Source organism: Belonocnema kinseyi, chromosome 1, assembly GCF_010883055.1.
Source record: "Belonocnema kinseyi isolate 2016_QV_RU_SX_M_011 chromosome 1, B_treatae_v1, whole genome shotgun sequence".
Lineage (NCBI taxonomy): Eukaryota > Metazoa > Arthropoda > Insecta > Hymenoptera > Cynipidae > Belonocnema > Belonocnema kinseyi.
The window spans coordinates 140,434,925-140,449,254 of record NC_046657.1 but is presented as its reverse complement, the minus strand read 5'-3'; the positions used below and the strand labels follow the sequence as shown (position 1 = coordinate 140,449,254).

The window sequence follows — 14,330 nt, the reverse complement described above, 5'->3', positions numbered from 1 at the left end:
GAGCTCCAAGGAGATTATGTTGAAAAATAAAAAAAAATTTACCCAAAAAAAATTGTTTTTATACTTCATTCTAAGGACTTATTGAACTACCCTCGTATCAGACCCTATACAAATGCGCAATAGTTTTTCTTTAATCGTAAAAAACAAGATTAAAAATAAAAAAAATTATAAAAACAGGGAAAAAAGAATTAGTATGATTCAATTTTTATGCATATTATGAATTGTAATGATATAATAAATTGATTGAAATGATACATGTTTCAGCGCAGCTTAGAATGCAAATTAAAGCAAGGTAAGAAACAAATATTAAAACAATCATGATAAATACAATTTGTGCTTTATTTTTCAATATTTTGAATAAGCAATCTCAGATAGAGTTACATAAAAAATGTGTTATATTTGATATAAAAGTGTTGTGTATAATGTAGCAAAAGTTGACATTTGTGACAAAGTCGAGTGCGAAGAACGAGAAACGTGATGAGAATGTGTTCGTTAAAGCCAAAAGAGCTTTAACAAAAGAGAGTTCAAAATCACAAAATTACAGTTGTCGGTCCGTTGACCTTTGATTTTGAAAGGTCTGTGCACGAGTGCGGGAGAAATGCAAAGACCAAACGTGGAGTGCAATTGCCATCAGTCGCGTGCCATAGGTGCGCTCAAACTCTCAAGCTAAGCTCTTTAAAAAAAAGAGAATTCACAATCATAAAATTACAGTGGTCGATGTTCTGAGTCTTAATTTTAAAAGGTTTGCGGAAGAATGTGCGAAAATATGAAGACCGAGCGCGAGAGGAATACATCATCCAGCGCGAAGCGCGAGAACCAATAGTCGCGCGCCCTAGGCGAGCTCAATCTTGCGAGCGAGGCGAGCCGCGAGCGCAGCACGCGATGAAAATTGCCCGCTTAGCGAGCAGATTTTTTTATTTATTTTTATGTTTAGCTACAATTAAAAATAATCAAGATTTATCAAAATGAGGGAGGTTGTTCCCCATGTTAAGCTCCTATTATGAGAATTGTCTGCATTGCCCTTTTCTTCATTATCATTGATTGCAGAGCTTGAACACAAAATGGCCGAGTATTTGAGAATCAGCCGTATTCTCTCTATTTTCATGTAGCATCCCTATCAAATGAACAGATTTTTTCTCTATCAATTTATTGTTATTTTGCTTTTGCTCTTTATGGTCTATACAAGGGGTAGCCAAAGCAAGAGTGAAGTGCCAAAATCTGTCACTCGTCACGGGAACGTTCAGAAAATCGTTATGTAATACGTGGATTGGTGGACTTCAGAATCAAATTACAACTTTAGAATTGTCCTAGAATTTCAAGCGCAATTTTTGTATTGCAGCCTACGCGAGCAGAAAATATTATAATTTAATCATGATTAAGTCTTTGCGTACCTGTGATTTGCCGAATGACTTCCCGAATTTCTTTTTGTATTGTTGCGATATCTTTGTTTCCAACATCCGACATAATAGCATGTTCTTCCTTATTGCCTGTTCCATTCGCAGTTTCGTCTTCATAGTCCACTTTAAAATCCCACTTCTCGAGAACTTCTTTGGTATTAACATTGGTAATAACCAACGTAATCTTGTGAACCTTTTTCTGTTCGAGCCATTCTTGGACTTGACCGAGAACCGTCTCCAGAAAAGTCTTGATCTTGTCATCTACTGACATCAAAAAGAAAATTCCAAAGCGTTCAAGTGGTTCGAATGTTTCAGGAGGATAAATTCCGCGTTGGTAAAGAATACTGTTGATTCCGTATGCTAAAACCAACAAATCATTACTTTATTACTGCAGTTACCGGGGGGCTCAATCGTGGACAATAAAACCCTATGGCCGGTTCTAGTTTAGAAAATAATCGCGTTTTTTTAAGTCAATTGAACTTTTCAAAATTTCCAATTTCCCAAATTAAATTTACAAAAAATGGTCATCAAGCAATTTTATTTTAATCGTTTAAAAATGAACAAGATATATAATGGAAACCTAATCTCAATTCGGACAGCTTAAAAATAAACTTTATCTCACAATGAAAGATTCAAAATGATAAAGTATAAGTTTCATAAACTTTAATTAGACAAATTAAATGTCAAAACTTTTATTGTTGGAAAAAATCCCCAATTAACATTTTTTTACCGGCCCTAAGGATAAAAATGGTTTTTGTTAATTACAGATTTCAAGAGTAAAAAATGTTCTCAAAGCAGGGAAAACAGGCTAGTTTTTTTTCCAAAGGAGATACGCGTAGATTCAGCCTGAGAAGGATGGTCCAGTAGGGCGGAGTGAAAATAATCAAATTAGTCGAATCGTTCCCTTTTTTAAATTGAAAATTTAAAAAAACTTCCCTATTGCTTCGAAAATTATGGCGAATTTTTTCTATGTATATTGTTTGCCACTGAATAATAATAAGAAATTATAAATTAAAAAAAAAATTTTTTTGCTCAATTTAGAACTTTTTGAAAATGGCCAAAATCATGTTTTTTTATTGAGTCCTATGCACACATTTTGAAAAAAGTTGAATATATCGAAACTGATGTTTCTTCATCTTGAACCAAAGAAAAAAGCTGTTATTTTGTTTAATCAATAACAAAAAATTCTAAGGATTTTTCAAGCGTTCGAATATTGTCAATTTTATGTTTTTTTTTAGCGATTTTGACGACTTCCTAAAACTAAGCTTTTAGACGCAAAAAATTATGGTGTTATATGAAGCAAATATAATTTGTAATATAAAATCTGAAATATATATTGTATATAATTCTTAATATGAACCAAATATAATCTTTAATCAAACATGTATTTGCCCCCCCCCCCCCCCCCCCCCCCCCCGATAAGTCTAAAGAATTCTTACCTGAGCACTTTATTACATGTTTTAAAAGCTTATTTTTAGCTAGTCGTCAAAATCGCTCAAAAAACGTAAAATTGACAATATTTGAACGCTTAGAATATTATTAGAAAAAATGTTGTTGGAAAAAAAATAACAGCTTCTTTCTTTGGTTGAAGCTGAAGAAATTTCAGGTTCGACATATTCAACTTTTTGAAAAATATGTGCATAGGACTCAATCAAAAAAAAAAACATGTTTTTTGGCCATTTTCCAAATATTCTAAATTTAGAAACAAAAATTTTTAATTTATAATGTTTTATTATTATTCAGTAGCAAAAAATGTAATAATCAAGATTTTGAATTTTAAATTCAAAAAAGTGAACAGAAGATATTTGCCGATTTTAAATTTGTTTACATTTTTCGGATGTCAACCCACAAATTTGTTTTTGCTCAGCTCAAACGACTAATTTGATCATTTTCACTCCGCCCTATTATCTAGAATAACAATTTAAAAATCATTCGAATTTTAATTTCGCTAACTTCATCAATTTCCACAATTTATCAATTTTATCAATACTAAATTACATTTTTAATTTTTCTGAAACTCGTTAAGAAAGAAAAAAGTTAATATTTGATTAAACAAAAAAGTTGTTAATTTTTGGTGAGGCTTTGCAAAAATCATGAATTTCAACTTTTAAAAGCTTCGTTTACCGAGAAAATTTTAAGCAACGTGAAAGTTCCAGTGAGAAAGTTTTTGATAAGAATTTTAAGAAGTTTTCTGGAAAGTTTGAGCTCAATCTGATTAATGGTTACAAATTATGAATGTTTTCAATTGCAAGTGGCAATCTTGACACTGTTCAATGTGACTTTAATTGCATATCATCTACAGAAACAGGCTCGTAGCTGCGGAGACATGCGCTTAGGGCGGCGTCTATATTCTCACATGCAATTTTGAACATTCATAATTTTTGAACCATTAATCCAATTGAGCTCAAACTTTCCGGAACACTTCTTTATATCTCAATCGACAACTTTCTCATTGGCAGGTTACTGTTGTTTAAAATTCGCTCGAAAAACGTAACTCTTGAAGGTTGAAATCCATCATTTTTGTAAAGGCTCATACAAAAATTAACAACTTTTTTGTTTATTGAAATATTTACGTTTTTGTTCCCTGAGTAGTTTCAAAAATGTAATTCAGAATTAATAAAATTGATAAATTATGAAAACTGACTATGTTAGCGCGAGTTGAAATAAGAAAATATTTAAAGTTTTTGTTTTCGATAAATCTAGTTTTTATCAAAAACTTCAAAAACTGTAAAACTTATCAATATTTTCTGAAGGAAAAAAACAAGCCTTAAAATTATCTATAAGTTTTAGTCCTTAAAATTAAAATTCGAACGATTTTTAAAATTAAATTTCTGCATAATACTTATTAGGCTGAATTCAGGCGTATCCCGCTTTGAGTCGGACAGGTTCAATTAAATATGAAAGGCTTTAAACTCCCTAAAATTTCGAGGCAAAAAATATTGCATTTTGAACAGAATAGTTGAATATTCAACCAAGTGGTTGAAAGTGGAAACTAAAGAGGTAAATTGTAAACAAAAAATATCATTTTCAACCAAGAAAAATGAGTTTGCAACCAAATATTTGAATTTTATAAAAAATAAATTCTTAGCCAAACATTTACAACAAAATTTCACTTACAGCTAAATAGTAGAACTTTCAATAAAAAGAAATGAATGTTCAACAAAATAATTTAACTTTTAACGAAATAATTGAATTTTCTAACAAACAAGATCATTTTTTTAACACACTTGAATTTTCAAGAAAAAATTTAAGTTTCAACCCAGAAGAAGGAATTTTTAACCAGATGGTCGAATTTTCAAACAAAAAGATTAAAAAACAACCACAAACAGTTGCATTTTCAACCAATCGGTTGCACTTACACCAAAATAGTTGAACTTTCAATCAAAAGAGACGAATTTTCTCACAATAGTTAAATTCTTAACCAAACATTTTAATTTTAAAGCAAAAAGAAGATTTTTTTAACAGGCAGCTGGAGTTTTAACTAAAAATTCATGTTCAAACAAAAAAGATTACTTTTCTACTATAAAAGATCAATTTCCTACCCAAACAGACGAATTTTCTACTAAAATAGTTAGTAGAATGTGCAGTCTGTTACGGGGCCCACGGAAAAATTCCCTGTTTATTTAAGTTTCTGCTGGTAAATTTTTGAGAAGTTTGAAGAGCGCTTCATTAAAAATTGTAAGACTCATGCTTTCTGGAAGCTGACGCACTCCTTTGCCATAATTCTTTTACCTAAATTAATGGTTACAATAATGAAAGATCGTTATTCGAAAAAAGCATACCTCAGAAAAAGACCATTGCTAAGAAATTTATAATTGATTTTACTGGATAAATGAAATTTATTTACTGAAAAATGGTCGAATAATGCATTAGCTTAATATATTTATTTAAACAATATACAATTGTTGTCTAACTGTAAAGTATCACAGGAAGAAAAATTGACAACATATTAGCAGTTGATTCTGCTAATAGAAAGAAATTTATGTACTGAAAAATAGCCAAATATTGCATTTTTGGTTGAATATGCTTAATCAATGCGCAATTATTATTGTAAGAAAAGGATCCCAGCAATAGGTCATTGATGAGATCTTTACAGTTGCTTTTGCTGATAAAACGAAACTTATTTATTAAAAAATGGTCGAAAATGAAACATTTGTCAGGTTCTAAATCTAAAGTATATTTGATTTAAAATTTGTTGAAATCCCAAAATGTTTGTTACTTAGACGTAAAATTTTTTTGAGGAAAGATTGTCTTATCAAATTATTTTTTCCCATATGGCGATGAAATCTGCGTCACTAAGGCGATCCGCAAGTTTTTTTGTTTGTTTGAAAAAGAACAAAACATTTCTCGATTTGTTCAAAACTTAGGTCAAAAAATAAAGTTTGGACCCCTAGAAGAAGTAGATCGGATTATTCTAAACCAGGCCTCAGAAATGTTTAAATTAAAATAAAAAAAGTAGAAAAATTATCGTCATTGATTTAACTATTTTATTTTTAGCCAAAAGTGTATCAAATGTTTTTTACACCATAATTTAGTATATCTATCAAATTTACAAAAAAAAAAATGGAACCCTTTTTTATGGCTTTTTTAATTACCCCGAATACCCCACTCTCAATAAGTCTCTAGCTAATGCCTGACGTAAAGGTGCTTTAAAAAAACAATAAAAAATATTTCAAGAAATTTTTAAAAAATGATTATTACTTTAAAAAATTTTATACACGTATTATGCGAGTGCAAAGGTTTTTTGAATTTACAAAATTTTTTTATTTTGAGTACTAAAACATCCACTTTTTTGTAATATACACTTACAGCATTAGCTTAAATCCTGCGTTTAGGACTGACTTTTATGTGCTTGGAATTCCGAATGTTTAAATGAAAGAAATTTTTTATTTATATCTTTTTAAAATAAAAAGAAAGCCAAATTCGTGATTCATTATATTAAAAGTAATACAATTCTGATATTACTAGAACAAGGTGCCACTATTTTTTAAATTTTGGGTTCCCGGTTTTCTCCCGATAAATATTCTTGATTTCGCCCGGTTTACAAAAGGTAACTCTCTTTGTGACTTTAAACCATATGATAAGTTGGATAACGAAAAGTACGTAAATTTAGAAATTCATTATTCAACCAATTTTCTAATATTATCTTTTAAATACTTTTTGCAGCAATAATAATTTCGAATTGAAAGCGACTGAAATTTAAAAAATATATATTGAACGATTTTGGACAATTAGGTTAGAAAAGGGAGTTAAATTGTATAATTTCTAAGTGTAAGTGCTAAAAATTAAACAATTTTATTTTGAATTAAAGAATCACGAAATTAAATGACTTCAGATTAAAATTTCGAAAGCAGGACAATCTCAAAACGTTAAAAAATTAATAATTTAAGATTCGAATTTTGGAAATTAGGTCATTTGAAATTAAGAAAAATTGAATTTGTATTATTTATAAATAATAATAATAATACAATTTAATATTGAAAACTAAATTGACTCTTTCAGTCAAAGCTTCTAAAATTCTAATTTTGTTAATTGTTATTACATAAAAAAATCTATAATTTAACATGAAAGCTGATTAGACAAATCTTTCTAAAATCAAAAGACGAATTGAATTATTCTTTAAAAAGTTTCAAAATAAATATTAATTTTAAATCTAAAATATTAAAAATAAAAAAAAAATCTACTCCGGAACGTTGAAACTGAAAGGAATGCGAACTTCATTTAAAACTGGAAAAGTATTTAGTCACCAAAAATTGTGATTTGGAAACTTTTTTATATTCAAACCTTATGAAATTCAAATTATTTAATACAAATGTAAATCGCTTGAAAATTAATCATGTTTAAAGGGCTAATTATACTTTCCAAACTTCAACAAATTCAATTTTGATTGCAAAATTAAAACCTATGAAAGGGAACAACTAATAATTTTGCGTTCAAAATGAAAACTCAGAACCCTAAAATTATAACCATTTAAAATTACCCAAAATATTCATTAAGTGATGTATCATTTACAGATACTTTAATTTTTATCTCTTTTTTTATTTATTTGAACATAATTTGTAATTTTTTAATTTCAAGTCTTCCTTTACAATTATTATTCACTCATAATTTTCCAATCCAATCTTTATTAATTTCAAATGATTTATTTATTCAAATCTTTAACTACAAATCGAACAATTTTTAGATATTACATTGAAATTTAAAAACTAAAATAAAGAATAGGTACCAAATAAGATTGCTGTAATATGATTTCATTTTTTGAAATTGTACATCTAAAAATATTAAATTCTAAACTGACTATCAACATTTTGGATTTGCAATTTTCAAATATGTAATAGCGGAATGGTCTTGACATTTTGAACATTTGCATTTGAAACTGAAATATTGTGAAATTTAAAATTCGAAACCTCCAAGAATTGATTTAAAAGTTGAATAAATTAAATGAAAAAAACTGTAGTTTCAAGGCCTCAAAGATTAAACTGTTTTAGAATTGCGCGTGCAAAACTATCATTTTAAATTACAATTATATAAATTTTAAATAGGATAAATTTATTATTAATATGTAGCATATCATAAAGTATCGAGTGCAATTAAAAACATGACTGGATACATTCTGTTACTAAAAAATAAAATGTACATAAAAGTTTTACCCGTAATTATTATTAAATTTAATGAAATATCGACAAAAATTTTTTAAACAGAATTAAAATATGCAAAAGTGACAATGAAAGAAAGGCCAACAAGAGTACATTAGAAAAATCCTAAGATAAATACAAATCAAATGCTCAAGTACTTTACACATTTTTATATATAAGTTTATAACAGCTTTTTACATTATTAAGTGCATTTTTTTAAATTTATAATAATCATTAGGGAACAGTTTTATTGCTTAATAAGAAACTTGCACAAATGTTAAGAGTATATTTTAATATTTTTTTGGAATATCCAAATATGTTGATTTACCAATTTTTTTAATTCAAACAATTTTGAAAGTTTTTTTTGTACACCAACAATATAGCACCCATGGAAAATATTCTGATAGTAATAATATGCTAAAAAATCATGCCCAATTTAAATTTCTATCAGGGAAAATACTATAACTTTCAATTGCGTAGACATAAGAAAATGAAATAAATTTTTGTTATGACTAATAAAAGTAGTAAATGATGATTCCAAGGATTTGTGAATAAATTATGTTGTTATGATTGAAAAAAATTATTTAAGACCATATGATACTAACCGAAAAATAAAAAATACCGTCAATTTTTTCGTTATCTTCCTATTCACACGAAATGAGATGTCGACTTGAAAATTTAAGCAAATAAATAAAGGGCACTAAAACAGTTTTATCAACAGCTAAATGTTTATAAACAGGAAAAAATCTTATGAAAAATGTTCTTCTGTCGTTAAAAACATTTAGCAGTTGATGTCTAATGTGAAATTGCATACACTTAAACTAGATACCTCCTTTCCTTTGGACAGGGGGATGGAAAAAAAATTATCGGTAAAATTATGTAGAGGTTAGTATCACACGGCTTCAAAAAAGAAATAGTTTTTTGAGATTCAACACATTTGTAACTAGAAAGTTTTTGTGGCAGCAATTTTACAATGATCCCATCGAGTTCTTCTAAGAGTCAAACTTTGTTATTTTACCTAAATTTCGAATAATTCGTTTGAGTTTGGAGGCTAGGAAGCCGACATAACTGAAATGAATATAACCGTGAAATTCTTACTTAAATATTGCTTCACTAATTCCGCTGACCCCTTCAGTGTGATACACTTCGTTTTTTGTTGAGTGGCCGTCATAATTTTGGCCAGAAAATGTTATTGTTTTACGAAAATTAACAAGAACACAAATTCTTCAAACACAAAGCGAATTGAAACCGTCAAACCGTTAAATCTTAAACCCGATGACACTGCCGCCTAGCGGCCCGCGCCCGCGAATGCGGCAGGGATGGGTACGTATAATACCGTATATTACATGGTTTTCGACATGTATATTACCACGTCTATTACGTCCTTAGTTTTCAGCACGGAGTAATAGTGAGACCGATCATACTGTACAAAGCGTCTCGATTTTTGACTGCGCTAACTGTACATTTATTGCCAGACTTAGGCGTTTAAGCCATCGACATATAGAAATGGACCGGTAACGCTTTGGGGAGAACTGAAATGGGCTCTAGAGAGAGAAAAAACATATGAGACGTAGACCTGCCTTTGACTATTTCAGGACTCTATCCAGTGAATTGGCGGCCCCGGGTATTCCCTAAATATTCTGTACGGTTAATTAAAAAAAAAAGATACACAATACATCAGAAATTTGTAGTTATAATAAATTGAATTTTAAAGAACATTCATGTATAATAACCTGTTTCAGATAGATTATTTTAAAAACTTGGTAACCTTCAATTCTTCTTGAAATTGGATTGAAAATGCTACAATAATAATCGTTTTGTGAGTTCAGAAATAATGTAAAAACTGTCAAAAAATTGAACAATAATTCTATAATATTAAAAATAACCATTTGTATTACATAGGTACAAAACTTCATATTTTGAGGTTTTGTTTTTGTTGTAACATTTTTTATTTTACTATATTCAATAACATTACTTACATATGAAAACATATCCCCATATAAACGTCTTGATAACGCGCACAAACTACACAGGCTGCCACCATTTTCTATATTTATTTACAATACATTATAAATAAATCAATTCTGAAAAGTGCAATAAACGTCACATTATTGGGGCACTCGCGACACAATGCACGGTCCTGTGCTACGCCAAACTTCACCCAACGAAAATATTCTCGACAATCAGCTTTATCTAGAAAGAGATAGGTTTCATCTCAAATGTTTTTTCTCTCTCTAGAGCCCATTACCGTTCTTCCCACAGCATTACCGGTCCATTTCTATGTGTTGATGGAAACCCAATGTTCACAAGGAGGGGGACAAGCGGACTGTGATTTGCTATCTCCTTTTCTCCCGCAAGAAATGTGCGAGTGAGTGCCGTGTTGAATGACAACTAAAAACTGAGGTTATGTTTCTGAAAATATTGTCAATTGAGTAGGTGAAAACAGAGATGAGGTAGGTATTATCAAAGATATTAGGTCCTAGATACGGCATGAGATTAGTTGCACCACATACCGGTAATTAGCGCGGCAGGCATGTTTGTGGTCCTGCATATATATATATTGCTTTTAGTTCTGCCACATACTTGCAGAGGCTTATAGAGGCGCGACAAGCAGCTATTTATTCGGTCGCGCCAAATTATAGTGCATTTGAAATCCAAAATGGTAATAATCTAATTTTACTTTATAAGTGAATGGAAAAATAATTTTAATTAAGTAGAAAAGGTCTTGTCAAAGGAAATTACGGCTTGCTTCTACAGTTTAGCTTAGGCCATGTTATAAATATGAACCATTTTTTCAAATTGAAATAAGAAGTAACTCAATCTTACAAAATGTCATTTTCCCTGCTCCAGAAATCTAACTTTAAGAAAAAATGAAAGTTTGCTTAATTTTTTTTATTATCATTTAATACTAAAACTTGACATAAAAATTGCCATAATTTTCGTCTTTTTGTTGTTTTAATATATGAGCTAATTGCATTTTTTAAACCGCAACCATGAAAAATAATATAAACCAATGCTATAAATTCACAGATCTATTATGTACTTCAATAGTCTATATTTTTCAAAAGAATTTGACGCTGTTTTTATTTTATTTTTAATAAATATATAAGTTTCCTTAGTTTTTTATTTAGTTTCCTTTAATTATTTCCTTTATTTCTTTATTTTGTATTTACTTGTTTAACTGTTTGCATATTTAATTCCATAAAAAATTTTTGATTTTGCTCAAATAATTATTTTAAATTCTTTCCTTTAATAAAAAACTTGCTTTTTTAAATTTGTTCATAAATAAATTTATTTTCTAATAATTTAAATATTTGATTAACTTTCAGTTTATTTTATAAAATTTTAAAGGCTTGCGCATTATAAATTAATTACCTTATGAACAAAAAAGGTTTTTTAAAGAAAAATAACAACAATCATGCAAAAAACCCTACTTTTTTATTTGAAAAAGATATTAACAATGTTTATTTCTTGCATAATTAAAAAGAAATTAGAAAGGAATTTCATATTTGAATAAAATTATGAATCGAATCAAAAAATACATGATCTGGCACGTTTTTTGTCAGACTTATTTTTTCAAAAATTGTATACTCATTTTCAAAGATCTTAATTGAAATCCGAAGTTTAATTCCGCTCTATTGTATTATTCACAACTTTCTTCTAACTGCAATTCATAACACAGTAGACAATTATAGACATAATGTAAAAATTACAATGAACATGACAAGTCAAAACTATCATCTAGGTACTTGAAGTTAGAGTGAATATTTATTTCTGACAATATTAAAACTTCCATTTTAATATTGAGTTTATTAAATTAAAAAGGAAGATATGTTAAAATTATTTACGCCTAGCGTTATAATGCTTAAAGCTCCTTGTTCTTCAAAAATCAATATATTCCAATCAAGATTTTTTTCTTACTTCTTAAATCTTGTAAACAAAAACAAATGTTTTCCTGAAATAAATAAGTGACGAAATTTTGTTATCAAATAATTTTTTTCAGTGTGATAAGCCGTGATTATTTCTGCCGTCTTGGAGAAAAAAGTTACTCTCTAAAGTTTGGCGTAAGGGTCATTTTCGCGTTGCAGCGTTTACATAAAGAAGACTCACGTCAAAACGAAGATAGTGAGTTTCTTCACGCAAACAGCAGATTTGGCTTAATCCATTTTTCCCTCTCGACGGATTGTTCACCTTGGCGCGCGGGATATTTCCTAAATTAATTTTTTTACGTAAAAAAAGTCCTGTCTAATAAAATGTAATATTTTTTTCTCGATGACTCAAATTAAACAAAAAGGTTTGAAAGTGTAAAATTAAAAATGCAAAGCATTGAACTTTTCTGAATTTACGAATCAAATCCTAAACAATTACATATTTTAACATTGAAATTTAATTTGGTTTTGAATATAAGGGTTTAATATCGTAAAATTGACAACTGTAAGCCACCTAACTTGATTAGGCTTAAATTAATGGCCTCCAAAATCTGATAATACCCAAATACAAATATTTAGAATTCTGCATTTCAATTTTCAATTCAAAACTTTCAAAATTAAATCATTTAAATTTATCAGATTATACTTGAGGCATATTCAAAATTTAAAAAATAATAATGCTTGTATGAAAAAATTTCAAATAATACAATTCTTGAAATTTCTGTTTATAAAATTACTCAATTTGAATGTTTTAAATTGAAAATATATTAAAACCTTTCAATTTAAAATTTCTCTCCTTATAGAAAGTTTTCGATTTCAAAGGCTTTACATTAATTCCAATTTTTCACGAGATTTGACATCGAATAATCTGCTTATTGCAGCTTTAAATTATTTATATCCTAAAGGTGAAAAAAATGTATTGCCGAATCATAAGCGATTTCATTTAAAACGTTTAAAATTAAATAATTTGAATTGACAGGTTATACTCGAAGAATATTCGAAATTTTACAAATACTCAAATTTTGAATTTTAAATTTATAAACTAGTTTCTTTGAATGATTATTATTTTATTCTTAGACTTCTAGCAGAAAATAATTACACTGTAATTTTAATTGTTTTCATTTCAAATTTCTCTCATTTAAAACCTTTTAATTTCCAAGTCTTCGAAGTTATAATCCAATTTTCGAAACTGAATAATTTTGAACGGAATAATAATTTAATTGCTAAGATACTTCTAATTTGAAATAAGATTGTGGGATAGTAAAGTATTTCCTTGCAACATGGTTATGCTGAAGTTTAAACGCTTCCTTTTATATTTTGACATTGTCGACTTCTGAAAAGTTTCAAACCAAAAACTTTAGAACTATGAGTCCCGATTACTTTGCAGATGTTTTTTTTTGTTGAATTTAACTAATTATTATAAAAACAAGGGAATTTTTTTAAATTTCTCCAGCTTATTGGAATGCTCTCCATTGTTGAAGCCAAGACACAACCCTCATATATCTGTCTTCCATTCAATCAAATTTAAAATTTAACGACAGATTCATTTTTATTGAACTAAATTGTACTTAAATTTAACACCATTTAACACCATTCAACATCTACAATTTTAACTAAAATTTACTTAAATTCAAATAAATTTTACTTAAATTTTGAATTTAACTAACATTTATTCACTTTTTGAAATGATCTAAATTGTATTCTATCTTTAAATTTAGTTTTACAAAATAATTTTTAAAATTGCACAACAATAAATCTTAAAGTACGAATAGAATTGTTTTTAAACTTATTTACTTAGTATCTGGAAAATTTCTCTTTGAAAAGAAACTAGACGAGAAATTAATTTAATTTAGCTGAACTTGATTTAATTTTTAAATTCACCTAAATTCCATTTAAACGTTGAATTTAGCTAAATTTTATTTAAATTTTAAATTCAACTAAATTTTGTTTGATTTGGAATTTAAATACATTTTATTTAATTTTTTAATTTATCTTAATTTCATTTAAATTTTAAGTTTAGTTTTTTAAAATAATTTTAGAAATTTAACTAAAATTCTAAAGTACGAAAAGAATTTTTTTCCATTTATTTATTGTCTCGAAAATTTAAATAATAATAAATAGAATATTTTTAGGCTCTCTTTAATTTGAATATAATTAGGTAAATCAGTGTTCATAACATTTTTAGCGTACAGGCCGTACAGAGCCGAAGATATTATAATATCTTTGGACAGAGCCAGCCAACCGACTCAACTATAGCAAAGATTGCTATAGTGATAGCGAAGGCGAACCCGAGAACGAGAAACTGAAAATCACGTTTGGTTTAGAATTCAAGAACTTTCGGTGTACGCCTCGGCCCCACCTCGCCCGCT

At 28.3% G+C, this 14,330-nt stretch overlaps 1 protein-coding gene across 1 annotated transcript in view; it reads right to left on the bottom strand.

The window, feature by feature from the left end:
• Nucleotides 1–9,312, bottom strand: part of LOC117174452 (mitotic spindle assembly checkpoint protein MAD2A) — a 22,711-nt gene extending 13,399 nt beyond the window's left edge. The window contains exons 1-2 of the mRNA XM_033363597.1: nucleotides 9,131–9,312; nucleotides 1,392–1,757 (exon numbers count right to left, since the gene is read on the bottom strand). Coding sequence (XP_033219488.1) covers nucleotides 1,392–1,757; nucleotides 9,131–9,203 — 439 coding nt within the window. The 5' untranslated portion in view covers nucleotides 9,204–9,312. The remainder of the gene's footprint in view (nucleotides 1–1,391; nucleotides 1,758–9,130) is intronic.
• Nucleotides 9,313–14,330: the final 5,018 nt, after the last annotated feature.